Source organism: Rhinolophus hipposideros (assembly GCF_964194185.1).
Source record: "Rhinolophus hipposideros genome assembly, chromosome: 20".
NCBI lineage: Eukaryota > Metazoa > Chordata > Mammalia > Chiroptera > Rhinolophidae > Rhinolophus > Rhinolophus hipposideros.
Window position 1 is genome coordinate 10,502,939 of NC_138066.1, and position 27,074 is coordinate 10,530,012.

Below are 27,074 nucleotides of genomic sequence, written 5' to 3' on the forward strand. Positions count from 1 at the left end.
CAGCTCAGAGGCCTGCTCCGGAAGGAGGCTGGCTGCTGGCCGCTGTCCGGGAGAAAGATCACGGGACCACGACAATCCAGGAAAAGCAGATTAGCCATGGGGCGGGCCCTGGAGTATTCAGGGTCAAGGCATCTGAACGTTAGAAAATCCTCCCCCTTCTAGAATATTTCAGAAATAAGATGGAGGGGTGGATCCCAAGGTATTCTCCAATATGAGGGATGGGGGTAGGACTTCCACTATCTTTCCAAAGCAGAGATTACACCAACTGCACAGATACATTCAGAGTGATCCTTGTTTGATGTCAGTGTCACCTCAGCACCCCAAGTTGGGGCCGGTAGACACAACCACCAGGAAGGGAAACTTCCCTCAAGGAAAAAAAGGCAGATTCCCTTCCCCCAGTGCAGCTGCTTGCTCTGTTTGCCTGAAAGCCCCAAACACTCCAGCCCCAATGCTCTTCTCTGTGATGCAGAGGGGGAAATCCTCCCATGGCTCATGGCCTGCTTGCTTCAGCCCCTCGCATCTGGTCCTCAGACCTTACCCCTTAGTTATGGCCTCATCCCCAAACCCCAGCCAGGACTCCACATCTCTTGGTCTTCTAGGCAGTCCCTCTCCACCAAATCCCCAAGTTACCCTTGACTCCAAAGGCTGATCCTCTCCCACACCAGTTCTTTTCCAGTCTCTTGTTCTCCCATGTTTGTATTCCATTCTCTCCTGTTTACCCCATCCCCCTCCCCAACCCTCAGCCTCTCAAGATGATCTCACTCCACCTGCCCTTCCCTCTCACAGCTGAGGTTCTGGGCGGTGATGATGGCAACGCTGCCCAACACTACCCCTGCCCCCATGATGTCAGAAGGTGCCACAGTCTCATAGAGCACATAATACTGCAGCATCAGGGCCACCACCACCTCAGAGTGCCGGACAGCGCACACCAGAGCAGGGTGAGCCTTGGTGACCGCATAGCTCACACACGCAAAGGAGACCAGGGCGAGGATCCCCACTGCTCCCACACAGCTCCAACTCAGAGGATCATTGGGCAGCACCGGGGTCTGCAGCAGAAAGAGGCCTGGTACGGAGCCCACCAGCCCCACCAAGCCAAACAGGAAGGCCACTGTAGGTAGGCAGGAGGAGTTCAGGGAGCGATATACCAGAAGCCCCAGCAATAGTGCTAGGCCACCTAGGAAAGCAAGTACATAGACCATGGCGGTGTAGAGGCCTGGTCCCCTCCTGCAGTGTCCCTAGTCCAGGTCCCACAATGATGATTAGTCCCAGGGTGCTGCCCGATAGGCCACACCAGTCATAGCTGCTGAGACCCTGACTCTCAAGGCAGAGGGCAAGGAGAGCAGAGGAGATAGTGGAAGAACCTTTCCGGATGGTGGCAGCGTTGCCAGCGGGCACCACCTGAACAGCACTTATAGGCGCATCCAATGCTGAGGACGTTGAGCAGGGCGTGCAGGCAGGTCCGGCCCTGGACATCGGGAGGTCCCAACAGTGGGTCACTGCGCAGTTTAAGTAGTAGGGCAATGGGAAGGTGGAAGAGGCATCGACAGATGAGCAGCTCCAGTGAGGGTAAGTGGGAAGTCTGGTAAGCCATACAGGAGAAGGGGCCCATAAAGCCAGCCGGCAGGCTCAGACCCAGCAGGGCCATAAGCAGACCCTTGGTGGCATTGGAGGGCTGGCAGCGCTGGTGCGAGAGGAGGCTGGGCGGAGTGGAGGGTGGTGATGGCTGCGTGAAGTCGGGCAGGTTGAAGTAGGGGTGACTGCCAGCCTGTTAGGGAGAAAGGAACTTGGGCATTAGGGCAGCCATAGCCCAGGGGACCTGGGACAGGGCAAATGCCAGGCTGGGGTCTAGGACCCTGTAGGACAGTAGAGGGGCAGGCTGTCTTGCTGAGGAACTCTTGGAGCTAGAAAGGCCTTGAAAGATGGACGAGGTAGTACAATGTGTGCCTTGAGCAGGAAGCAGGGAGTGAGCATTCCTGGAGCATCATGTTTCTCTGGGCAAGTTGTTCCTGGGAGGAGAAAAAGAGGACCCAGGGATGCTCTGTTGGTTTGAGGAAGGGGAGGTAGCCTCAGATGCAATGTGTTTATGTGATATCACAGGTTCCAGGGACACCTGGGTACACTATTGTGAATTTCACTTGTGGGTAACTTCAGGACAGCTGGGAAGTTTCAGGGGAGGAGGGGAAAGGGAGCAGACAGGAGTTACAGGGAGGGTGGCTATGCCCCGTGGTCCCCACACTCACCATCTTTCCTTGGACTTCTTCCTCTCCTCCTGGCTCAGGGGACCTGGGCTCTTCAGAGCTCCAGCCATTGTGACCTGATTGGAGTGGGGGTGGGATTCTTCGCTGGAACCTTCCTGAGATGGGGGTGGGTGGGATTCTTCACTGGAACCTTCCTGAGGTGGGGGTGGGCCTATTTTCACACTGTCCAACTCTGCTTGCTTTATATCTATGTCTCCCTGACTCCACAGTTTATCTGATTGTGTTTTTCTCTTTACAGCTAGCTCTGATGAGATTTCTTTGGTTTTAAATTATCTCGCTGTGTTTCAGAAAGGTTTTTCCAAAAGAAACTCTGAGGGCTGGCTCTTCTGTCTCCAGAGTTTTGAATTTTTGAACACCAGGGAGGAGTCTCTGGGACTGTCCCTCTGGAGTTTCAGGAATGTGTTTCTTCTGTGTATGCTTCCACCTGGTGTTTTGTTGGTGCTGTCCCAGGAGGCCCACACCAAGGCCTCTGCATTTATGGACAAGTATATAGATGTGGATATTTCCTCCGGTGGGGACAAAATACCAAGCTGCGTGTTCATCTGCACTGGTAGTCATTTATGTGTGCCTATTCTGTAGGGCTGGGGCCTTCTTGGCCCGCGGCCTGGTGGGGGTCCCGTGCAGTTCTGGGGAGGGTGTGTGTGTATGTGTGTGTCCAGGGCTGGCCCTGTTAATGTGCTGAGCCTGGCTCTGCGGGTCCCACGGGACTTGATTGTGAGCCTGCCATGTTGTGGGTCTGCACCCTGAGAGGGTGTGCGTGCTCAAGGCGGTGTGCACCGCTGAGTGAAGGGCAGGGGGGTAGGGGTTGTCCCATCTTAGGGAGTAGGGTGGTCGTGCGATTCTGAGAGGGTGCTGCAGCCCGGCCCGTGCCCCGCTCGGTGCCCACCCGTCCTGCGGCCCAGCACGGTGCCGTTCCCGCCCGGGATCGGTCCGGGCGGAGGCCTTCAGGCGCGCTAGCCCCAAGCCCGACGCCGGAGCCTTGTGTCGGTGTCGGCTGCGCTACGCCGGCCTCCTCTCCGCGGCGGCGGCGCTGGGGGTGGGGGGGGACTGTTTCCGGGGGTGGGGGTGGGGGTGGGGGTAGGACCGGGGCGGGGGGAGCCGATGATGTCAGCGGCGGCAGCGGCGGGGCCGGGCCGGGGCCGGGCGCTGGGGGGGCCGAGGCCGGAGCCGGAGCCGGAGCCGGAGCCGGAGCTGGAGGCGGGTGAAACCGGAGCGGCCGGGGGTGGCCACGGTGATGAACCGGGCCTGGCGGACGCGGCGCCATCGCAGTCAGGTGGGCCCCGGGCGAACCGGGCAGGGCCAGGGCGGACCGGAGCCAACAGCCGGGCCCCCTCCCCGCTGCCCGGCGCCGCGGGGGCCGGAGCCGCGCCCGGCGCCCAGTGACCTACCGCTCCCCTTGGGGGTTGACCTAGGGGCTAAGGGGTCGGGGGCTGAGCCTGGCCCCGCCCCCAGGCGCGCACGGCGCTGGGGGGCGACTAAGGGGGCCCTGGTACAGCGTCCCACCCAGCGGCGGCTGTGGGGGGGAGCGCTCGCAGAGGGCGGTTGAAGGGGCCGCCCTCCGCATTTGAAGGGTTAATTCTGCAGCCTAATGTCCCCCTCCCCTTGTGGGGCAGGTTGGGGGTGGGGTGGGGCTGGTGTGAGCCCTGGCGGGCGCTGCAAGCTGCTGGGAGGGCGATGGCGTAGGAGCCAGGCAGAGAGGGGGAGGGGTGGGCCGCCGTGCGCCCCAGAGTTAGGGTGTGCGGGGTGCGCGGGGCTAGCAGGGGCCCCAGAGCCGCTGCGCCGTTGGGTCAGAGTTGTGGCTGTGAGTCCTGGAGATTGTGTGTCTTCTGCTGTGTTGTGGGGGCAAGGTAAACCTCTCCTGGGCACCACTGTTTGCTGGTCTGGCAGCCAGGGGTCTGGGCAGGCCCTCCCTGGGCCATGGGGACAGAAAGCCTGATGGTGGGGTGTCCAGTATTGTGGGGCAGAATTATAAGATGTGGTCCTTGTGGCTTTGGATGACAGGCCCATATTTGAAGCATGATACAATACCTGCAGAGTTTGTTAGATGTGGGGTTTTACACCAGCATGTATTTTCTTGCACGTATGTCTTGTGCTGCACATATGAACTATTTATGAACTGTTGTTTTCTGCATAGTTGGCTTGGTGTAAGTGCTGTGGACTGCACCAGAGTGCAGGGTGCATGTGCCTATTTGGAGGGGGCGGTTGTGTACCTTTGAGTTGGAAGGTGTCACATTTAGGTCCCATTGCTGTGGCCCTGCTGAGTTGTGGTCTAGTCTTGGCAAGGATGGCCCGCTGGATGGGTTCATGGTCTGTATGATGAGTGAGTTGCATGGGTCTGGGGGCACATGTCTAGAACTCAGGTACCGCCTATCATGTGGGAAGTGAGAAACCCTACGGTGTGTCTCAGGTACTTGTGGGGCAGCTGACACTGGTGTGAGGGGATCTGGGGGGAAGTGCAGGTTGTTTACGGGATCGTGGGCAGCCGAGCAAGGGGAAGGGACTATGTGTACAACATTCTCTAAGGGATTCTTTTGTGACGTTGTTTGTGGGAGCCTGTTGTTTGTGGGAGCCTGTCTGTGCTGTTGGGCTGGGAGGCGAGCTGGTCAGAAAACATTTGTGGGGAGGGAAGTGGCGTGACAAGGGCATGTGGGCCTCAGCCTTGAGAGATCAGCCGCAAGCTGTGTGTGCGTGCCTGCCTTCTGTGTGTTTAAGTGGCCGTGTGGGGCTGCTGTGGGGCTATGTTAGGAAGAAGGCAGGGAGATAAATATGGGGCTGAGCAAGGGCAGCAGGCGGGAGGCTTGGGTGTCCTCAGGGTGGCCCAGCTAGTCTTTGTGCGGGGTCTGTGTTGTTGCCCCTCACCAGCCTGCCCAGCATGTCAGGGTCACCGGGAGGAGAGGCCTGGCGGCTGCAAGGAAACTGAGCTTGGACAGAGTGGCTCCTTGGTCATGTTTACGTAAAGGCCGGGTGTGACTCTTGTCACTGAAATGGAAAAAAGAAACACTAAGTTTTCAGCCTCCTCCTCCTGCTTCACCCTCTCTCTGCCCCCCTTGTGGGTATCTCTGCTTTTCCATCTCTTCTGTGACGCACACTGGGCTGCTCCTGGGACTGTGGAAGGGTCTGGGAACAGAATGTGCTCACTAGGCAGATTCCTCAGAACAGGTTTTCCTCACCTTTGGGGTCTAGGCCCTTCTGTAGTTGTGTGTGGTGTGTAGAAGGTGGATGGTGTGTGTGTTCCAAATGTGTACACCACTGTATATTGCGCCCAGCCTGGCTGGGAGGGTGGATATGCATGGGGGGGGGGCAGGAAAGTCACTATCGCTGGGGCCTCCTGCATGGGAGAGTTGCTGGCCGCTGTGAGAGGCTGCACAACAAGTGCATGACGGCCTAGGGGAGGGGAAGGAGGCCTCGATGAGAACTGAGGGGTCTGGTTTTGCCGCTTCCTCACTGGCACTGTCCTTGAGTGAGCCTCAGTTCCTTATCTGTAAAATGGGGCTAAGTGCCTGTCCTGCCTATCTTGTAAGTAAGTAGCACATGGGAAATGTACCTGGAAAGTAACTACGGTTTGGGGACCATGCCTATGCCAGGTACTGTCAGCCCGCTGTCAGCACTGAGCTTCTCGTCGGGGCTTGGCTAATAACAATAGCAAGAAACATTTATTTAGCACTTACTGCGTACCAGGCACTGTTCTCAGTGCTTTTACATATGATTGCTCATTTAGTCTTTATTATGCCCCATGGAAGTACATATTCTAATTACCTCTCTTTTTCAGATGAGATAGCTGAGGCCCAGAGAAGTAATTTGCCCAAAGCCACTTAGCTAGTAAGAGGTAAAGCTGGCAGTCAGGTTCCAGATCCTGTGCTCTTCTATGCTGTCCTCTGCTGCCCTTCTGAAGCTTTCCATGGGCTTCTCTGTGCACATACTTCTCCCCAATTTTTGTGTAACTTAGCACCTGCACGAATCCATTTCAGTGTGCTTAGATAGTGACTCAGGGAGTCCTAGCCTAGGGAGTGAGCTAAAATCTGCTGCTGGGTGCTGGCCATAGAGGTACAAAATGTTGATGAGCCTGGCGAAGGAGAGATTGTCCTTGTTCTGTGAGTTAGGGAGGGCCAAGAAGAAGCTGGCATTTTGAGTTTGATCTTAACACTTTGGACAGCTTTGGGGAAGAGGTTGGGGAAAGTTGCATTTCTGGCAGCCGGACCAGCATAGGCAAAGGCATGGAGGTGCGGGATGTGTTGAGGTTGGAGAGCACACTGGGTGCTTGAAGGGAGACAAACACAAGGCAAGATTAGAAAGGAAGATTGGAACTAGACCCTTGAATGCCTGGCTGAGGAATTTGAACTTCATTCTGAAATGAGTGGGGACCAGTAAAGGGTTCCGAGCTTAGAAGTGATGCCACCTGAGCTGCACTGGGGACATTGACCTTTAGTGAGTAGAAGGCTGGATGATAAAAGGTAAGCCTAGGGGCAGGGGAATAGCTGAGAGGCCATGGCCTTGGACCATGCGAGTGTTAACAAGGCCCTGAGCTAGTCTGGGGGCCAGAGATGGGTTGAAGGGAAGGCTTCCAGAACCATTCCCAAGCTGGGCTGCAGATTCAACCAGACTTAGTGACTGCTAGATGTGGGGAGCGAGGGAAAGGGCGGAGTCAGACATAACACAGTTAGCCCTTAGCACGTGAGACCCCGCTGCCTGGCCATAGGCCCCTCCCTTCAAGGCAGGATCCGGCAGTATAGCAGAGGGAAAGACTCAGCATCTGGGTTTCGAACAGGCCTGGATTTGAATTTTGACTCTGCTGCTCACGAGCTGTGTGACCTTAAGAAGGGTATATCTATCCCTTTGTGAGCATCAGTTTCATCGGTAAAATTGGGATAATATAAATACTGACTTTGGGTGGTCTTTTGGAGGAAATCATTACATGAGGCAATGTATGTATGTAAAGCCCTGGAAGTATATCAGGCAAAGTGTGAGTGCCCCAGAAGTGATCAAGTTACACTCATCATCCTAACTCCCGGTCATCTCAGTCTGACACTGAGAATGTCTTCCTTCCTGAAGGTGGACAGACTCCAGGCAGATTTTGAAGAAGGCAGGTTCATGCATTCACTACTGTTTTTTTTCAAATCTCTCATTATGTACCAGGCTGTTCTAAGCACTGGGGATAGCAGTGAACAAAGCAGATAAAAATCTTTCCCTTCCTTGGAGGTTACATTCTGGAAATTAATGTACAATATGTTTTACTAAGTGCCAAGGAGAGAAATAAAGTAGGGGAAAGGGATAGGAAGTTTGGGGAAATGGGGTGGCTAGGGAAGACCTCCAGGGGAAGGTGACTTTTGAGTCTAGGTTTAAAAAAGGTGGGGCAAAAATACATGAGGCTCTCTGAAGAAAGAACATTCCAGGCAGAGGGAACAGCAAGAGGTGCAGTATATCTGGTGGCAGTGCTCAGATCTCCGCCTCAGTCACACCTCTAAGATCACACAGCCAGTCAAGAGCAGAGAAACTATAAAGATAAATAAAAAACTGAAAACCACAGAGCCAACCAAACCTACCATGACGCCTGATTTCTGCCTTTTTCTTCACCACTTCCCCCCCACCATTTTCCGGGACTGAGTTCCAAGATGATAACAAGAGCCAGCATTTACTGTGTGCCAGGCACTCTTCTAAGTACTACCAGTTATTAGCTCACTAATTCTTCACAACAACCCTATGAAGTGAGAGCTTTTCATTATCTCCACCTCATAGACAACGGAAACAGATAAAGAGAGGTTAAGTAACTTTCCCAGGGTCACATAGCTAGTATCTTCTCCACCTCCCCATAAGTCCTTGTAGGTCAGTGGCCAGAGGTGGGGCAATTGAACTCCAGAGACCTGAGCCATAACTTGACTTGGCTAGCAATGAGACGATGGGCATATCACCCTGCTACTATGTTTTCTATACCTGAAAGAGAGGAGTTTGGAGTATTTAAAGCCCCAGTTTCCTCATCTGTACAGTGGGGTTGATTATAACCCCTGCCTCACTGTGGTCCTTTTCGAATGTTGAAATGAGAAGATGCAAATAAAATGTCTAGCTCTGTACTTGGCACATAATAAGTATTTCATAAATGGCAGCTACAAATGCCATGATGATGATGATTCTAGGTAATCTCTAAGGACTAGGCCAGCTTTGGACTTTTCTGGTTCTATTCTAAGAAGGCTCAGAAGGCCTTGTCCAAGTATCTTGACAGCCATGCCTCAGCAAGCACTACGCCTGTATCGTTGTGCAGGTGGGCAGGCCTGGCCACGGGGGTGCATGGGGGCTGGAATCGAACCTTTGTTGTTGCTCACCTTGTTCAGGACTGCTGCCTCCTGGAGGAAGGAACCTTGCTTCTAATTTTCTCAAAGGACTAGTGGGGGCCCTCGTGGGTGTTGTTGAAAGAAAAACACAACTGTTTTTCTATATATTCTACTCACAATACTTCTGACACCAAATGTGTGGGTTTTTCCCACACTGACCAATTCTCTGCCACTAGCTGGGTGTCCTACAATTCAACTCTGACACTACCTGGAGATAGTGTCAGATTCCACAGGTTAAGGGCTCAGTCCCACAAGAGTGCCTCCACTTCAGGTGCCAGTTGCAAGTCCAAGCCTCCTTTACTTCTGACCAACTGACCAGCTATAAATTGGGGTGTCCCATAACCCCTTCCTCAGAGTCATTAATTTGCTAGAATGTCTCATCAAACTGAGGGAAACACGTTTACTGATTTATTATTTAGTAAAATATATAATACAGATGAATAGCCAATGAAGAGGTATATACGGTCTAGAAGGGTCCTGAGTACAGGAGCTTCTGTTTCCACAGAGTTGGGGTGCTCCACCCTCTCGGCATGTGGATGTTTGCCAGCCTGGAAGCTCTATCCTCCCCATAGTTTAGGGATTTTTATGGAGGCTTCATCACATAGGCATGATCGATTATTAACTCAGTCTCTAGGCCCTCTCCCTAGAGGTTGAGGGTGGGGTGGGGCTGAAAGTTCCAAGCTTCTCATCTTGGCTTGGTCTTTCTGGTGAGCAGTCCCCCCCCCCCCCCCCCCCGCCAGGAGCCACCCAGGGTCACCTCATTAGAACAAAAGATGCTCCCATCACCCACGAAATTCCAAGGGATTTAGGAGGTCGGTGTCAGGAACCAGGGTCAAAGACCAACTATTAGAACAAAAGATGCTCCTAATCCTTTATCACTTAGGAAATTTCAAGAGTTAGGAGCTCTGTGTCCATTGTAGAGACCAAGATCAATTACATATTCCTATTATACCACAATGTCACAGCTGTAAACATGCCCTTCACCCTGATGTGGTATAGTCAAAAACACAGGCTTTGGAGCCAACTTCCTGGGATCAGATTCCAGCTCTACTAATAATTGGTCATATATCCTTGGGTGAGCTACCTACGGTAGCTCCTCTGAGCCTTGGTCTATCACTTTAAAACAGGGAAGCTAACTGCTGCCTTTTAGGGTAGTGAAGAGGAAAGAAGCAAATGAGATAATGCAAGTAAAGCACTGACTCTTGGGGGTCCCAGTGGGCCAGTGGCTGTCATGAAAGGGAGTGGGAGGCCTTGCTCTCTTTCCTCACTCTACAACCAGACCTATCTGCAATCCAGCAACTGACAGAGTAGCACTGACTGTGTGCCTGGCTGCCAGGGCTGTTGAACTTCTGCATATCACCTCTGCTTATCACCTTCCTCCTTTTTCTCCAGGAGAGGAGTCAGAGCAGTCTTTTTGGAACATGAAATGGACTGTGGAGGCAAGGTCGTTTAGTCCAGATAGTAGCAGTACTAAACGGGAAAAGAAGGTTTTTTGGGGGGTGGGAATTGTATGAGGAGCTCTTGATGCAAAACATCTCAGAGGACATGTGTGACCCAGGGCATTGGGAAGGAGAGCGCTCCCAGGCTTTGTGGAGGGTGGACGAGGGGCCAAGAGCTCTGCTCTCAGGTCAGCAGGCCTTGTTCTGTGGACAAGCCCCACCTGTTATCAGCTCTGTGCGACTTTGGCTGAGTCACTATGGCTCTGGAACTCAGATCTTCAACTGAAAAATGGAACTCCAAAGCCCTGGCTATGCCCACAGGGGAGAGCAGCTGTGAGGTGCCTTCTGTGCTGTGACTGCCCCAGCTGGCATTTGGATTGCCTGCTATTCCTTTTGGATGAGCCTCCCAGAAAGAGGTGAGGTAGGAGTTGTGTTCTCCGCCCCCTCTTTAAGTGGAAGTCCTAAAGCCACCAGTTCTCAGAGTAAGAAGTGGGAGCCAAGCTTCCTCACTCCCACTATGGTGGCCTTTCCAGTGCCCTCCAAAGACTGGAGCAAGCTGGCACATGTGTATGAATCGTGGTCTTTGGTGATCTCCTGGCACCTGGGCCGGAAATCCCCTCTAAGATTTATGGGGCAGGCACCTGTGAGAGAAGATTCTCTCCTACTTTGAATATCTAGAAGCTTGGCCCAATAAAAAAGCTCAAGCAAATCTATTTTGAAATGTAAATGAGACTATTGTAATAAAAGACAAAATGTAAATCTTTGATTCACTTTGAACCCCAAGATTGGGCCAAAGGGACTTGAGAGTGATCCAACAGGCTTCCCTGGACCTATGGGACTGAATTTAGCTGCTGTATGCTTTGAAGCCAGTTGGGAATATGCAAATTATCTTGTTCCTGTACTTCTGGGTCCAGCAGAACAAGGCTTTTGCAATAATCTGTGTGACCTCCTAGGTTTAATTGGATGTGCCTAAGCAAATAACCTGACAGAGGCTCCTGGGCTGGTCATGGTCTGCAGAGCAGCCCAAGCGTCCTCCTTGACCTGAGAGCTGCACCACTTCCCACCTCACGGGGGTCCCTTCTTTCCCAGTTCCCTTACTGAGGACATAGTTTCTGTTTCTTCACAGAGGGAAGAGGTCCAGCAGAAGGGACTCACTGAGCCACCCCCATTCCGCTCCATGTTGGCTGTGCTCTCAGGTGAGACGGTGAGAGGTCTGCAGCTAGGAAAAACTGGACCCGAGGCAGCAGGCCAGCAAGGGCAGCCATTTTGTCTAGGCTGGGGAGTTCTCTGAAATAGTCATCAGCGGTTGTGGGGCTTCCTCCGCCTCCCAGTGGGAGAGGGGTATCCATTGCTTAATTCTCTAGTCTGTGACTTTGGAGATTTTGACCCCTTGACCCTCATCAACCTGAGGTATCACTGGCATCTTCTAGTCCCAGATGTTTGACATACTGGTGTTGGATGCTGGCCAGACACGGGTGACTAAGTTTAACCCCTGACGTCTATGACCAAAAGTTAGTCAGCCTTCCACTATTTCTGACCAATAAACTCCAATCCCCTCTCAGCTCACCTCTCTGATTTTAGAGGCCCCTGCCCTCTGCCCAGCCTCTGAGATCCTCCCCTGGCCTCTTCTCCTCTGTCTAGGCTGGCACCATGCCCCCCCCAGCAGAGGTGATGGACCCGTCCCATGCCCCCGCCGTCCTGCGCCAGCTCAATGAGCAGCGGCTCCGTGGCCTCTTCTGTGACGTCACCCTCATAGCCGGAGACACCAAGTTCCCTGCTCACCGCAGCGTCCTGGCTGCTTCTAGTCCCTTCTTCAGAGAGGCCCTGCTGGCTTCAGCCCCACTGCCCCTCCCACCAATTACTGGGGGCTCAGCCCCCAACCCTGCCACCACCACAGCTGCCTCCTCTTCTTCCTCCTCTTCCTCCTCCTCCTCCTCTTCTTCCTCTTCTCCCCCTCCAGCCTCACCCCCCACTTCATCCCCACCTCGGGTCCTGGAGCTGCCAGGGGTCCCAGCAGCTGCCTTCTCTGATGTCCTCAACTTCATCTACAGTGCCCGGCTTGCACTACCTGGCGGTGGAGGGGACGGGGCAGCTGTGGCAGAGATCGGAGCTCTGGGGCGGCGTCTGGGCATCTCCCGCCTGCAGGGCCTGGGGGAGGGAGGTGATGCCTGGGTACCTCCTACCTCAGCCCCCATGGCCACCTCGCAGCCTGAAGAGGACAGTTATGGGCCTGAGCCTAGGCCAGCCGGGGAGTGGGAGAGTGACAGGGCTGAGGCCCAGGCCCCTGACTCGCAGCCCACCTTGTCCCGGCAGCCCATCCCCTGTCCCCGATGCGGGAAAAGCTTCATCCATCCCAAGAGGCTACAGACCCACGAGGCACAGTGCCGTAGGGGGGCCAGCACTCGGGGGTCTGCAGGGCTGGGAGCCGGGGGCTCTGGACCCAGTGGCCCTGCAGGAGTGGACGCCTCAGCCCTGACCCCGGCAGTGGGCTTTCGAGGTGGCCCTGAGCATGTAGTGAAGGTGGTGGGCGGCCATGTGCTGTATGTGTGCGCGGCCTGTGAGCGTTCCTACGTGACCCTGTCCAGCCTGAAGCGGCACAGCAATGTACACTCCTGGCGGAGGAAGTACCCCTGCCGCTACTGCGAGAAAGTGTTCGCCCTGGCTGAGTACCGTACCAAGCACGAGGTGTGGCACACTGGGGAGCGCAGGTGAGTGGCCTGGGGGGCTGGGGATTAGGGGTAGGTGGAGGCCGTTGGTTCAAGAATCAGCACTCAGGGACCACATAGACAAGGGAAGGAGTGGGCAGAGTGTGGGGCTTAGGAAGTCATCTTCAGATATCTGTTCACCACTGGCCCCTGCTCATCTGCTTGCCATCACTCACTCATCTACCTCCCTCCAGCCCCAGTTCCTTCTGCTGATGCTTATTAGCATCTCTAGGTACCATGCCCTGATTTGGTGCTATGGAAAAGGCTGAGGAGGAAGGAGAAAGTTCCCCTCACAGGAAAGGAGGGTGAGCGAATGGCTGGGAGAATTCTAGGTCTGAGTGGAGGGCAGTAGAGGATATGGGAAGCTGAGGCCCTGACTTCAGGGCCCCTCACTCATCTGGCTCTGTCCCTGCCCTGTTCCCTCTGTTCTGGCCCAGGGAAGTGCAAGCATGCCCCACCAGTAGTAATAATATGTATTTCCATAATGTGTCCCTGTTCATAAGATATTTCCCCATTCTGTTATTTGAGCTTCAGAAGAAGGCGTTGTGAGTTAGGCAATGTGTGTGATTATTCCCAGTTCACAGATGGAACAGCTGAGGCCCAGGTTCTCACAGCTGGGTGGGGGACATTGAGCTAGGACTGGTGTCCCTCCTGAGGCTGACAGGTAGGATAAGTAGCATGAAAGGAGGGTGAGCGAATGGCTGGGGGAATTCTAGGTCTGAGTAGAGGGCAGTAGAGGGTATGGGAAACTGAGGCCATGACTTCAGGGCCCCTCACTCAACTGGCTCTGTCCCTGCCCTGTTTCCTCTGTCCTGGCCCAGGTACCAGTGCATCTTCTGCTGGGAGACCTTTGTCACTTACTATAACCTGAAGACCCACCAGCGAGCCTTCCATGGCATTAGCCCGGGCCTCCTAGCCAGTGAGAAGACACCCAATGGAGGCTATAAGCCCAAGCTCAATACCCTCAAGCTGTACCGCCTGCTCCCCATGCGGGCAGCCAAGCGGCCCTACAAGACCTACAGCCAGGGAGCCCCCGAGGCCCCCCTTTCTCCAAGCCTCAACACACCAGCCCCTGCAGCATTGCCGCCTAGCCCACCCCCTGGACCCCCACCTGCCCCAGAGCCTGGCCCTTCACCTTCTGTCATCACTTTTGCCCACCCAGCTCCCTCTGTCATTGTTCATGGGGGCAGTAGCAATGGTGGAGCGGGGGGTGGGCTGGCCAGCACAGGGGGTGCCCAAGCCGCCTCAGTTATCACTTATACTGCCCCCCCGAGACCCCCCAAGAAACGTGAGTACCCACCTCCTCCCCCAGAGCCTGCAGCCACACCAACAAGCCCAGCCACAACAGGCAGCCCAGCAACGGCTGCAGGGCCTGCCACGGCCACAGAGGAGGCCAAAGGCCGCAACCCTCGGGCTGGAAGGACTCTGACCTACACAGCCAAGCCAGCTGGTGGGATTGGTGGGGGTGGGGGTCTTCCTGCAGGGCCTAGTAGAGGCCCCTCTCAGTTACAGGCACCACCTCCACTGTGTCAGATCACTGTGCGAATCGGTGAGGAGGCCATTGTGAAGCGCCGTATCTCAGAAACTGACCTTCGCCCTGGGGAGCTGAGTGGCGAGGAGGTGGAAGAGAGTGAGGAGGACGAGGAGGAGGAGGACGAGGACGAGGAGGACGAGGAGGAAGAGGAATCGAAGGCTGGTGGGGAGGACCAGCTCTGGAGGCCCTACTACTCCTACAAGCCCAAGCGCAAGGCTGGAGCCGCAGGCTCAGGCAGCAGCGGGGCCAGCGGGGTGCCCAGAGGCCGCAGGCCACCTCGCTGGAGACAGAAGCTGGAACGGAGGAGCTGGGAGGAGACCCCAGCGGCTGAGGGCCCTGCAGGACGTGCCCGTGGTGAGCGGAGGCATCGCTGCGGGGACTGTGCCCAGACATTCCCCACCCTGAGGAAGCTGCAAAAGCACCAGGAGGCCCACAGTGGGGGCTCCCACAGCTCCCGGGCTGGACGGAGGCCTTCCACCCGTTTCACCTGCCCTCATTGTGCCAAGGTGTGCAAGACAGCAGCTGCCCTGAGCCGCCATGGGCAGAGGCATGCTGCTGAGCGGCCTGGGGGCACACCCACACCTGTCATTGCCTACTCCAAGGGCAGCATTGGCACAAGACCCAGGGATGTCAAGGAGGAGGCCCCTCAAGAGATGCAAGTCTCCTCATCCAGCGGGGAGGCAGGTGGCGGGAGTGCTGCTGCTGAGGAAGCTTCTGAGACCGCCTCACTCCAGGACCCTGTCATCTCAGGGGGTGAGGAGCCCCCAGTGGTGGCAGGAGGGGGCACCTATGCATACCAGCCTGTGCAGGAATTTCCACTGGCTTTGATTGGGAGTGGCCGGGAACCTGGCAGTGGCAGGGGAAAACCTGGAAGTGAGGGGCCAGTGGGGGCTGGGGAGGGTGACCGGATGGAAGGGATGGGGGCTGCCAAAGTCACCTTCTACCCTGAGCCCTACCCTCTTGTCTATGGTCCCCAGCTCCTTGCTGCCTACCCTTACAACTTCAGCAACTTGGCTGCTCTCCCAGTTGCTCTTAACATGGTCCTACCAGATGAGAAGAGTGGGGGGGCCCTTCCCTTCCTACCAGGGGTCTTTGGCTACGCAGTCAATCCTCAAGCGGCAGCCCCTACACCCCCAACTCCACCACCCCCAACTCTTCCTCCACCAGTCCCCCCTAAGGGAGAAGGAGAACGAGCAGGGGTTGAGGGAACCCAGAAGGGAGATGTGGGGTGAGCTCTGGGCCCAGATCTCCCCTTTCACCAGATGCCACCCTCCCTGAACCCCCCACCACTACCAGCTCCCTGGTTTCCCTGCCCCTTGGGAACCCCTTCACACTTCTGTGCAGGGACTTAGGGGCCCCTGGAGCTCAGGAGTCAGGATGTTTTGTGTGAGATTGTAGTTTTCCCATATTCTGGGAAGGGATCTCTGATGGTTCCCCTCTCAGTTCTCCTCCAGGGAATGGCCTCCACGAGGGGCAGGGCCAGTTCCCGTCCCTTCTCCAGCCCTTGGGGCAACTGAGCAATATACTTATATGAATCTCTACTCATGGCCCCCACCAGCTCTGAATGTCTAACCCACCTCCCCCTGATTTGTAAACCTAGGGGGAAACCATCTCTCTCACCTAGTGATTCCCCCTCATTCTGAAACTTTCTCTAAGCCCTTGCCCAGATGCTTCCTAGCACATTCCATTCTTAGCAGCCCAGGGCCTGGACCAGGCCATTGTGATACCTGACACCCACCTTCCTGGGAGCTTGGCTTTGGATTCTATTCTTCCAAGCGTGGATTTCTGTGTCCCTGTTTCCTTCACATTAAGATGCCATGCCTTCTTTGGCTTCCATACCTTTGGATCTTCCATATTGCTCCTCATACTCCTAGACTCTGGAGAGGGGCTCTCCCAATCCAGATCAAGGAGGTGTTGAGGGGAGGGCTACCCATCTGTTCCATGGCTGAGCATTTCCCCAGCCCAGGGCAGCACCAATCTAGGCCCTATCCTGATTCCCAAATCCAGTGAGCTCCAGATTCTTCCAAGGCAAAAGAGGTGAGTAGATCACACCTCTTTCTGCATCTACATATGGCCTCTTCTGGGCTAAACCAGATTTGGGGGCTAGGAGGTAGGAGCTCCATATGGGATGGGAAAAGGAATATATTTTCTCCCTGTTTTTTTTTTTTTTTCCTGATGGTTTCTCCCAGACTAGACCAAATAGCCAGAAAAATGATGGGGTTTGGATGGGTGGGTAAGCCCAAGATTTGCACATGACCTCCCATCCTTACCTTTACCCCATCTTCCCCAGTGTCACTTTCCTTACTAATCACTCCAGATGGTTTTTGGGGAACCATCCTACTCCCTTGGTGGGCTTTGGGGTATCCCCACCAACTTTCCCTCCAAAATAGCACCTTATACCCCATCTTTGACTCAGTTCCCCACACCCAAAGATCCCAGCCTAGGGATGGGGTGCAGGGACCTTAAATAGTCCCTAATCCCTAATTTGCACTAGTTAACCCTGGTCAGGGGTCCCTATGTTTCCTTCCAGTGGGGAGTTAAATGTTTGCTCCTAATTCTCTGATAACTGGGCCTCCCCACTCTGTGATTGGATGAACATTTCCCATCAGACCCCCCAACCACCCCAAAAAAAAGCAGCTCCAAAGGGAGAGCCAGTTTGGGGGAGCAAATTTGGTAAATGGGAATTAGAGGAGGAGTGCAGTTTTAAAAAGGGGAAAAGTTGCTGTCATCAAACGTCAGCCTTTTTCCCAGCTACTGTTTTCTGGGGCCAAGATGGCTGCCCTCTCAACAGATACTGAAAGGGCAAGATCATGGCTTTTGGAGGGAGGTGAGTTTGGGGGGAGAGACAGGAGCATCTTCCTGCCTTCTCTTACCCTCCCAACATATATAAGTGGGGGAGGTTTTAAACAGGCTCCCTGAATGTTAACCACGGAGGAGTGTTGTTCCTTCACTCCTCCTCTGTCTCTTTGCACTTTTCTTGGTCTTGGCCATAGTCCGAGTGAAGAGTTTTCCTACTGAATGTACCAAGTTCCAATTTTTATGGGAGAAAAAAAAAATTTTAACAGGGAAAAATGCAAAAAAAATCACTAAAAAGTTCCCACAAATTTTGTTTCTGGCACTTTAGAAAAACTGCGAAAAATACATAATAAAGCATATATATATATATACATATATATATATCTACACACAAATTATATATACACACACAGCGGAACCACAAGAGACTGAGGAAGGCCTTGGAGGCAGGGGGCAGATGGGATGAAAGTCCCCCTATATCCTTAACCTGCACTCCTCTGAGGCAAAAAAGCATAGGAGATGGAAGGGATTGAAGATGGACCGGGGAATTTGAATTTCAGAACAGGTCAAAATTCCAAAACCATGGACATTTTGGGAGAACTGAGATTGTAGACTTTTTTCTTTTTTTTTTTTTAAATATGATTTAGGAAAATAGTTTCCAGAATTTGGTAGTTCTGGGAAACAAATGAGATTGTGGCAAAAAGGAAATTAAAAGATGTATCTGAGCTGGGGAACTTGAATATTGTGAATTTCAGATGTTGGAAATTTGGGATTTTGCAATTTCATCTTTTGAAAATGATCAAGTCTTGTCAGACGTTTGTGCCCTCTTTCCCCATGTTCCCTGGGAAGAAGGGTGGAGTGGGAAGGCCACTGGTTCTGTGCCACAGCACGTACGATTTAGAATTCTACAGACTCTAGCTCTATACGTAGTGAGGACCCAGATTTAGAGAAACTGACCAATATTTATCTCCGCATTTGTGTGTGTGTCCAACTCTCTAGGCCAATAAACCAACAAGACAAATGAACTGTGCTCCACAGTGGGATGCCAGGTGCAATTATTTGCGTGGCTGGTGGGTCTGGTTATAAGGGACATGCTGACCTTGTCCCACAGGGATCCCTGGGAGTTGTAGCCCTATTCACCCTCTTAGGACAACAACTTCCAGCAATTGAGTAGGTGTGAGGGCTTGCTGACCCTAGGTAGTTTACTATAATTGCGGCAGCCACTAGGTGTAAGCTGACTTTGGTCTGACCTCCAGGCAGCAACATTAAACTTAGTCCAGTTCACACAGGCTACTGGGCACAAAATCTTCATGTCCCAGAAAGGCCCTGCCTTAAATCAGGTACAACCCTTTCTCCAAATTGAAAAGAAACTGAGATACAAGATGTGTGAATCCCATAAGAGACATGACAAGCTTTTCTACTCCTATCCTCCCACTGGCTTCAACTCCTTGTTGTCCCTCCCCTTCCCTGTATTCTGTCTAATGTTACAGAGGCATGGGCAAGTAGAATGAGTAAAGCTGGTCAGTGGTTGGGAGCTTTGAGGAATTGACCAGAATGGGCAGCCACTAATCAGCTCTAGCAAGTTGCTGCAAACAGGGGAACCAGGCCTGGTGGTAACTAGTTTTTTACATTTTTCAAGAGAAGTCAGAAATCCAAATTTTTTTGTGGAATATCCAATTTTTAAAAGTAACGAACTAATTCAAATTTAAAATTATGCCAACATCATGGGCCAAACAAAACACACCAGTTTGCAACCTCTGATATATATTATACAGTCCTCCTGTTCCCATCTTCTCATATGATCCTCAGACTAGGGGGAAGATACTATTATTATTATTATTTATTAAGATATTATTATTGTTGTACAAATGTGGATACTGAGACACAGTAGTTTAGTAGCTTGTCCAAAGTTTGAGCACGAAAGCTGGAACTTGAATGGAAATTTTTAAAGTGCACTTTTTTTCCCTATTACAAATGCACCCTTTTAGAAATAACCTTTTTTGTCCTAAAGATAACACTTATTTCAAAACATAATAAATTACAGAAAGGTAAAAACAAAGTTAAAATGACTACTAGTCCTAACATGCAAATGTAAGTACTATTAATTGGTATATTTCCTTACAGAAAAAATTTTCCCTATTTATTCAACAAATATTAAGTACCTGGCATATTAGGATATGTGCTAGGTGCTGGGGATATTACAGTGAACAGGACACAGTTCCTGCCCTCATTAAGCTTACAGTCTAGTTCTTGTTCTTTGTTCCATTATACTGGAACCTAGATGTTGATATCCAAAGGAGCTTCTTTAAGAAGTCAAAGAGTAAATAAGCTTATAGTGCATTTCTGGTGGGCCCAAGACCTCTGTCTGCCAAGTTCTACTTCCGCGCTCTCTTCACTGGATTCCCAGTGAAGCAATTAAGGGGCAGAAAGGAATAGGGCTTGAGAGTACAGCTGAACTCTCAATTCAGCTGGCCTCTGGGCCCTCCATCCTCAAGGAAAGGGGTCGGCAGGGGGCAAGTGGTAAGTAGCGTCCAGGAAGATGACTAGGGTCCCGACGCTCGTGAAGATGATGAAGGTCCACAGGAAGAGGCGGTCCACTACCATGGCCACAAATTGCCAGTCTTCCTTCAACTGAGGGTAGGCAGAGGAAACTGTTCCTGAGCTCCAGACCCCAGGGAAGGTGGTCCCCAAGATCCTGTACCCCGCCCTAGTCCTACCCCAGCTCTTGAGATAAGAAACAGGAGAGCGAAACTGAGGTCGGTAGGTAGGAGCAAAGAACCAGTCGGAAAGCAGGGGGCGGGACTAAATGAGGCAAACTTCCAACCAAAAATAAAACCGAGCACTAGGGGCGGAGCCCAGGTTTGCGGGTGGAGCCAAGGCCACCACGGCCCTGCCTTGCTCCACACTCACTGGACTTACTGCGTCGTGGTCCTCCTGTTCCTGCAGCTGTCGAGCGATGTAACTAATCGAGGATACGACCTCCCGTAGCTCGGGAGGCAGGCCCACAGCCCGGTTTGGACCATCGATAAATCGCCGCAGATCCGGGGCAGATAGTTCAGGCTGAAACCTGATAGAGGCGGGACCGTTTGCTCACACCCTGGGCGGAAAGACACAGCCGCCGCCAGGGCTCTTAGGCCCCGCCTCAACACCCTGTCTCTTTTCAAAATCTGAGAGGGCCTTTCAGGCTCTCCTTGCCAGCCTTGGCCTCTCCAGCCTTATGCAATTCCTCCCATCCCTCTATGTTTTAGTTCCCACCTTTCCACAAAGTGGGCAGGAGAAGGGATACTATAAATCCCATGATGCTCAACCACAGCATCTTTTGGGAGCTTAGGCTGCCTGCCTCCACAGAGTCTTCTGGGAACTGTAGTTGTCCCTCTCCTTATATGTGAGCGACGGGCAGTAGGTACTACCTGTTAGGTTTGGGGAAGAGAAAATCACTCGGTGGCTTCCGGATGAAATATTCGTCTATTCCCCAACCCCAGCCACTTCCCCGAGAATCCCTGAGGGCTACAGGAAGTGGCTCCGGCATCTGGTCTCTCTCGGGTTTGGGCCTCTTCAGACCCAAGTAGAGAGGGAGTTTGTGGATGAAGATCTGCAAAGAAGAGGCGTGTTGGAGGGGGCTCTCATGCTTTTAGACCAAAAAGGAAGCAGCCAATCACTCCCAACCCATATACCCATTACTGAGCATATGTGCATATGTCCCACAAAGATACACAGACAAGGAAATGCAACTACACAGACTTCAGAGCTCTTAAGTAGGTTGAGAGGCATCCTGACTGGAAAGGAAAGTTCTAAGGGCTCCTACCCTGATAGTACCTAACCCTGAGAATGTTTCTCTGGGACCCAGAATGAGCAGTACTGATGAAGAGAGTGTGGGATCTATGAAATAGTAACGATGGGAGGGTACAATTAATTGTGCAACATTTCAACACCGAACAGGCCTTGGCATTCCATCGCTCTATGAGGAGTTGTAGTTCTCCCTCAGGTCTATGAAAGGGAAAGTTGAGGTGGTGGGAGGAAGGAGTAACACCTGGACCAAAAAAACCAAATATTAAGATTGAGAGTTAACACAGGCTGGAAGAGGAAATTGTCTTACCTGGCGGACCCAAAGGGGCATTTGGTGCGTGTGGGGTGAGCGGTGGTGCAGGTTGAGGACTACGACGCTAAGGATGACTGAGAAGGTGACGAGGACCATGGTAAACATGAGATACTTGACAATGATGGGGACAGACAGGGAGGTCTCGGGCACTTTGTCTGCCAGCAGCAGCAGGAACACAGTAAGGGTCAGCAGGGCAAAGATTGAGAGCCCCATCTTCTCTCCTTGGGGGGCAGAAGAGAAGGCAGAAAGATTAGATTTTGCCAGAAGGCAACTCCATGGCATAATTGGGCCAGCCCACTCAAGGACAGGCTTTTGGAAGGGTCAGCTGCATGCAAATGACTCCTACATTTTTATCTCTAGCCTGGACTTATTCCCCTAAACTCCAGGCTTATATCCACCTGCCTACCTAACTTCTCCACTTGAATGTCCAATAGACATCTAAAACTTAACATGTCTAAAACCTAATTCCCTCACCACCAACTCCTCTTATTTCAAAAATAACAGCTCCGTCTTTCCTGTGGCTCCGGCCAAATCCTTTGAATCATTCTCACTCTCCTCTCTCTCTCATCCCATATCCAATTCATAGCAAACCCTATTGGCTCTACCGTCAAAATATATCCTGAAACTGATGACTTATCACATCTACCACTACCACTGGTACAAACCATCATTACTTCAGGTCTGAGTTATTATAAAGGCCTCTTCTTTGCTTCATTCTTTGCCTTACCCACCCTGTTTTCAACAGAGCAGTCAGATTGATCCTGTTAAAATGTGAATCAATTCCTGTCACTCCTCTTCTTAAAACCAGTGGCTTCCCATTTCCTTCAGCATAAAAGCCAGAGTCCTTATTATGGTCTACAAAGCCTTCTTTGTAGACTTCTGACTTCATCTCCTACTGTTTTCTCTCTTGCTCCCTTCATTCAGTTACATTGGCTATTTCCTGAATATGTAAGGCACAATCCCACCTCAGGACCTTTGCATTCACTGTTAATACCTCCTGGTATTTTCTTTCTTTTCTTTTTTTCCCCTCCTGGTACTTTCTTCCCCCAGATATATGCCAGGGTCATTCTCTCACCTCCTTCAAGTCTGTGTTCAAATATTGATTAAATATTCCCCTTTCAATGAAGTATACACTGATCATCCCGTTTTTCTATTGCAACACCTATCCCTATTCTCATCCTCCCCAACCCCTTTTCCTACCTTATTTTCCTCCTTACAACTTGTCCTCTTCTAACATACTATCTAATGGATTTATTTATTATGTTTATTGACTGTCTCCTACACTAGAATGTAAACTTCACAAAACTAGGGATTTTTGTCTCTTTTATTCACTGATGTGTTCCCAGTGCCTTGAACATTATTGATGCTCAGCAAGTATTGTTACATGAACTAATGGACCAACCCCTGTAGTATTTACAGGAACTACATAGCAATTTAAAATATCTAAAACTGAAACAAAGTATATAAGGATATGCTAGGCGGCTGGTTATTCCTGTGGCATACAACAGGCACTGCAAACTTCATGGAAAGTATTGAAATAAATAACTTTTAAGCTCTCCTTCATGCGAGAGAACTGGTCTGGCCTGGGGGAATTGGGGAGGTCATTGTGGAGGTCACAGGGAAGATAGGGATCAGCGGATAAATAACAGGGCAGATAGGGGCTCTACTTTCGTCCTATAATATTTGGTTCTGAGATTTGCCTTGCTCCAGGAAGAAATAAAAGTTACATTTGGAAGTATGTTCTACAGCTGCATCACACTCCTTCCCTGGATAGAAAACAGACTTGATTTCAGGGAGATGGAAAGCATCTCTCTGAATACCAGAATTAAGGATATCAGTCTCTGAATCAGACTGGCACTAACCAGGGTTGGAATAGCAACTCTGCCTCTCTCTAACTATGTAATGTCAGGCAAATGACTTAAACTCTCTCAACCCCTTTATCCTGCTCTGTAAAATAGGAAGACAAATCAGTACTTATTTCACAGTTATTATAAAGATTAGAATTTAGTTAATCTATGTGACTTGTTAATTGTATTACAGCAACCACTCAAATATAGCAGACAGTGCCAACTCTTACATAGAACTTACTGGGTTACCAGGCATAGCTCTATTAACTCAGTTGATCCTCAAAATAATCCTATTCAGTAAGAACTATAATTGTCCCCATTTCCAGATTAGGAAACTGAGACACAATAGAGATTTAAGGAATTTCCCCAAGGTTACTCTGTTACTATATTATGCTGCCTCCTGGAGAAATGTTGGCTATTATTTCAGAGGGAAAGAAGTGGGCAGCAGAGGAGAGGCAGAGCCTGGGGTTGGAGGGAAAATCTGGATCCAACCAGAGGTTGAAGAGAAAACCTGAGTGAAATTGCTGAAGCACAATCCATGATGTCTTGACTTGTCAGGAAAAACTTACCTGGATTAAGGGTGAAGAGGAAGAAGCTGAGCTATTTGTAAGGAGGGCTGGGGCCCCTTCCCCCCTTACCTGCATCTGGTGGCAGGTAGAAGACGAAGATGGCCAGGAGAGTAATGAGGATACATGGAGCAATGACATTGACCAGGTAGAAGAGAGGCTTCCGGCGAATGATGAGGTAGAAGATGACTTCTTCACGCTGTCCTTCTCCCCTTCCCCTTGGGTCCATGGGAGGCTGGATTAGCCGAGAAGGTTTGTGGATAATTTCCCATTGGCCATTCTCTTTGGGGAGGGGTAAGAACAGAAGGGACACAGATGTGAGACCTATCCTTATCGGTGCTGGATATGGCTTGCTCTGCCACATTCTAGATCAGAGGAGGCTGATGAGATAAGGGTCTAGCTATGGACACTGAGCTGGGCAGCCTATCTCTAATAAACTTCAATAAGTCTCAATTTCCACATGTGTGAAATAAATGTAGATAGTCATACCTATCTTGCTGCCACTACAGAGTTGTATTGAGTATCGCTAATGGAGTATATTTATCAGCCTGTTAGAAACTAGAAATCATAAAGCCCATGGACATGGGAGCCATGCCCACTCACCAATGAAGGTCCCTTCATGAATGTGCACTTCCTGACGCTCCTGCCCATCAGGACCCAAGCCAGTCTGCAGGCTGACCTCTGAGCTGTCATAGGTATAGGAACTGAACACCATGGTGCAGTTCTGCCAGTCAAAGGGGAAGTAGGTGACCTGGATGAAAGGAGGAGTCACTAGAGCTGACAGAGAAGAGATCAGGTCTGGGGGAGTTGGGGAGGTCATTGTAGAGGTCACAGGGCAGATAGGGGTTAGAGGATATGGGGCACCAGGGAGATGGGGACCACCAGGAGAGGTCACAGGGAAGTGGGGGATCACAGAGGTATTGGAAGGTTATTAGGAGAGGTCATGGGCAATGGAGGGGAGTCAGTGAGGAACACTGGAAGTCAATGAAAGTGAACAGAGAAGATGAAACTCAAAAGAAAATCAGGAGGACAAGGGAGATGTGAGGGTCATGAGGATAATAGAGGAGGGATAGGAGTCAGGATGTCTGAGGAGAAGGGATTCTAAGAGCGCCTGGAGCTTCCCCGGCAGAGACCTGGATGCTACAGCTGCTGCGATAAATGCCCGGGGGCTGCCAGCGCACGGAGCCGTCAGAGGATACCACGACGTTAATGTCCAGAGCGACGTCAAAATTTCCGTCATTGCTGTAGGGAAGGAATCTTCTCACCTGGGATCAGGCCCCGCCCCGGTGCCCCGCCCACGACGCCCCTCCCACCTCCAAGTCTTGGGAGGATCCTACTTATTTTGCAGCACCACGTCTGGTAGCCACACGGATCCAGCCGTAATACGGAGTGAATCGATTCCCTCGTGCTCCGCGGGATTCCAGCTCAGCCTGTAGTCAGTCCACTCCTAGGGAAGCAGAGGCTGAGGGGCTGTCTGGGGCTGGAGGCTGGGAGAAGACTTGGAATGTCCCAAGAAAGCGGGCAGCCAGTGCAAGGTGGGGAGCAGTTCAGGCATGGGCTGTGGTTCTGGAGGCCAGGGCTTCTGATTCCGGCTTCACCTGCACTCACTCGGACCCCATCCGCTAATTTCCCCTTCCCTCGCAACAGGCCGCAATTTTTTAGTCTGTAATAATGAGGATGTTGCGCTAGCTAGCTTCTAAAACAGTGTTGATTTTCAAACTGCTGTTTCCAACCCTGTAGTGGGTCCGGAATCAAATTAGTGGCTCCAAACCAGTGCTTTACATATTAGAATGAAAAATGCATGAAGTGCTGTGCCAACATAGATGGACATTGATAGAGGGTATTATGCCAAGTGAAACAAGTAAGACAAATGCCATGATTTCTTTCACTTATATGTGGAATCTAAAAACAATATACATGAACACACCTGAAACAAACTCATAGATACAGACAACAAACTGGTGGTTGCCAGATGTGAGGGGAGTTGGGGGGCTGGGTGGAAAAGGTGAAGGAAATAAGCAGTATAAATTGATAGTTACAAAATAGTCCTGGGGATGCAAAATACAGCATAAAGACTATAGTCAATAATAGTGTAATACCTATGTATGATGCCAGGTGTGTACTAGACTTACAGGGAGGTTACTTCGTAAATCATATAAATGTCTACCCACTATGCTGTATACTTGAAACTAATATAAAATAATATTGTCAACTGTAATTGCAAAATTAAAAATAAATAAATAAAAGAAAAATGCATGAAGATGCATGAAGTGCAACTCCCGGAGTAGAGATAGGTACTGTTTCTTGAAGCTTCTCTTTCAGTTATAAACGTGTTTTTGAGATTGTGATGCAAAAAAAAAAAATATTTACTGGGCCAGACATTACAGGAAATTGTAAAGGCAATGGGACGCCATTTCCCATCCCGTGGGGTCTCCGTACCAGGTCTAAGTACACCTTTGTGCTCATCTCCTCATCCTTCTCGTTCTAGAAGGGAAAAGTTTAAAAAGTAGGGGTGATGTAAGTGGAGAGAAATGAGGTCGACCGGTGGGTCAAACTCTCCCTGAAAATTACCCTCTTTTTCTGAGTCCCATTCTCTTGTGCCCAAGCCCCGCCTTTATCTCAGAAACTTCCTGCGGTCTATGGTGCCAGCCAATTCCTCTACCAGTCCCATCCCAGGCGGTCTGCCTGGCAGAGTCCTGGGCCCCACCCACAGATTGTAATTCACCCAACCCTTTATCTCCGCCCGCTGTTGTTGACTGACGCTGTCCAGCACCAAGCTCCGCCCCAGCCCGTGACCCCGCCCCAAGGCCCCCACTACAGTCAGTCCATCAGCCCCAGCTCCACTTCAATTTGCGTCCACAGGCCCGTCCATCACCCTCCCCAGCTCTACCCCAGGCCTGTCCAGCAACCACGCCCACAGCTTGTCCATTGGTCTGATTTCGATCCAATCTCTGCTAACGGCCGGTCTATCTCTCAGACTGGTCCTGCCCCGGCCTTCCATCTGTCCTGCCCTATCTAAAGCCACGCCCCCCAGCCCGCCAGCGAGCCTGACCTCAGGGCCCCGCGTGCGCCCTCACCAGGCTGATGAGTTGCGCCAGGCTGAGACCAATGCTGACCCCGACGCGGTCTCCCACGTTCCGCGCCGGCCTCACCGAGCTATCATAGCCCGAGAAAAGTTTCTTGCGGAGCCGGCCTTCCGCCTCCGAGCCGCGGGCGCCTGGAGGAGGAGAGCACTAAGTGAAGCCAGGGTGCCCCGCCACGACCTCTAGCCTTGTCACTGTCCCTGTGAGGCCCAGACTTACCCGGGGTGAGCGACGCCCCCAGCGCCCCCAGCAACAGCAGCACCCCTGGGATCATAGACCCGCCGCGTCGCTCAAGTGTGTTCTCTCGGTAAGCCGCCGGGACAGCCAGTGCAGGGGAAGTGACGAGGCGCCCAAGAATGTGCACCTGTTGTTGGGGGCAGCCGCCAGCCCACCGCCCCGCCCCTGGGATTTGGTCCCGCCCCAA

General features: G+C 51.9%; 3 protein-coding genes across 8 annotated transcripts; 1 reads left to right on the top strand and 2 right to left on the bottom strand.

Moving 5' to 3' along the window:
- Window positions 1-620: 620 nt before the first annotated feature.
- On the bottom strand, window positions 621-1,792 carry SLC35G6 (solute carrier family 35 member G6; the record flags this gene model as incomplete). The annotated part of the gene is given in 4 exon segments (XM_081029748.1): window positions 621-1,215; window positions 1,217-1,410; window positions 1,412-1,768; window positions 1,772-1,792. Coding segments are annotated over 4 exon segments (1,029 nt in total). The 3' UTR covers window positions 621-758.
- ZBTB4 (zinc finger and BTB domain containing 4) lies at window positions 1,519-17,789 on the top strand. Of its 5 annotated transcripts, none has more exons than XM_081029708.1 (4): window positions 1,519-1,566; window positions 11,147-11,216; window positions 11,662-12,728; window positions 13,547-17,789. In XM_081029708.1, exons 3-4 carry the CDS (start codon window positions 11,671-11,673, stop codon window positions 15,489-15,491), a joined length of 3,003 nt encoding a protein of 1,000 aa, XP_080885834.1. In that variant the 5' UTR covers window positions 1,519-1,566; window positions 11,147-11,216; window positions 11,662-11,670; the 3' UTR covers window positions 15,492-17,789. The 5 variants fall into 5 exon arrangements, with proteins under 5 accessions (XP_080885834.1, XP_080885832.1, XP_080885833.1 ...); XM_081029706.1 differs by lacking the exon at window positions 1,519-1,566 and adding an exon at window positions 3,386-3,531; XM_081029707.1 differs by lacking the exon at window positions 1,519-1,566 and adding an exon at window positions 4,057-4,105.
- On the bottom strand, window positions 17,702-27,042 carry CHRNB1 (cholinergic receptor nicotinic beta 1 subunit). Of its 2 annotated transcripts, none has more exons than XM_081029730.1 (11): window positions 26,870-27,042; window positions 26,645-26,784; window positions 26,007-26,051; window positions 24,905-25,014; window positions 24,701-24,809; window positions 24,171-24,318; window positions 23,640-23,849; window positions 21,152-21,375; window positions 20,466-20,647; window positions 19,975-20,122; window positions 17,702-19,686 (listed from the first exon to the last, which is right to left on the bottom strand). In XM_081029730.1, the coding sequence occupies exons 1-11, from the start codon at window positions 26,922-26,924 to the stop codon at window positions 19,546-19,548; spliced, it is 1,512 nt and encodes a 503-aa protein (XP_080885856.1). In that variant the 5' UTR covers window positions 26,925-27,042; the 3' UTR covers window positions 17,702-19,545. The 2 variants fall into 2 exon arrangements, with proteins under 2 accessions (XP_080885856.1, XP_080885855.1); XM_081029729.1 differs by having other exon boundaries at window positions 17,941-19,686; window positions 24,701-24,824.
- Between the last annotated feature and the right edge of the window lie 32 nt (window positions 27,043-27,074).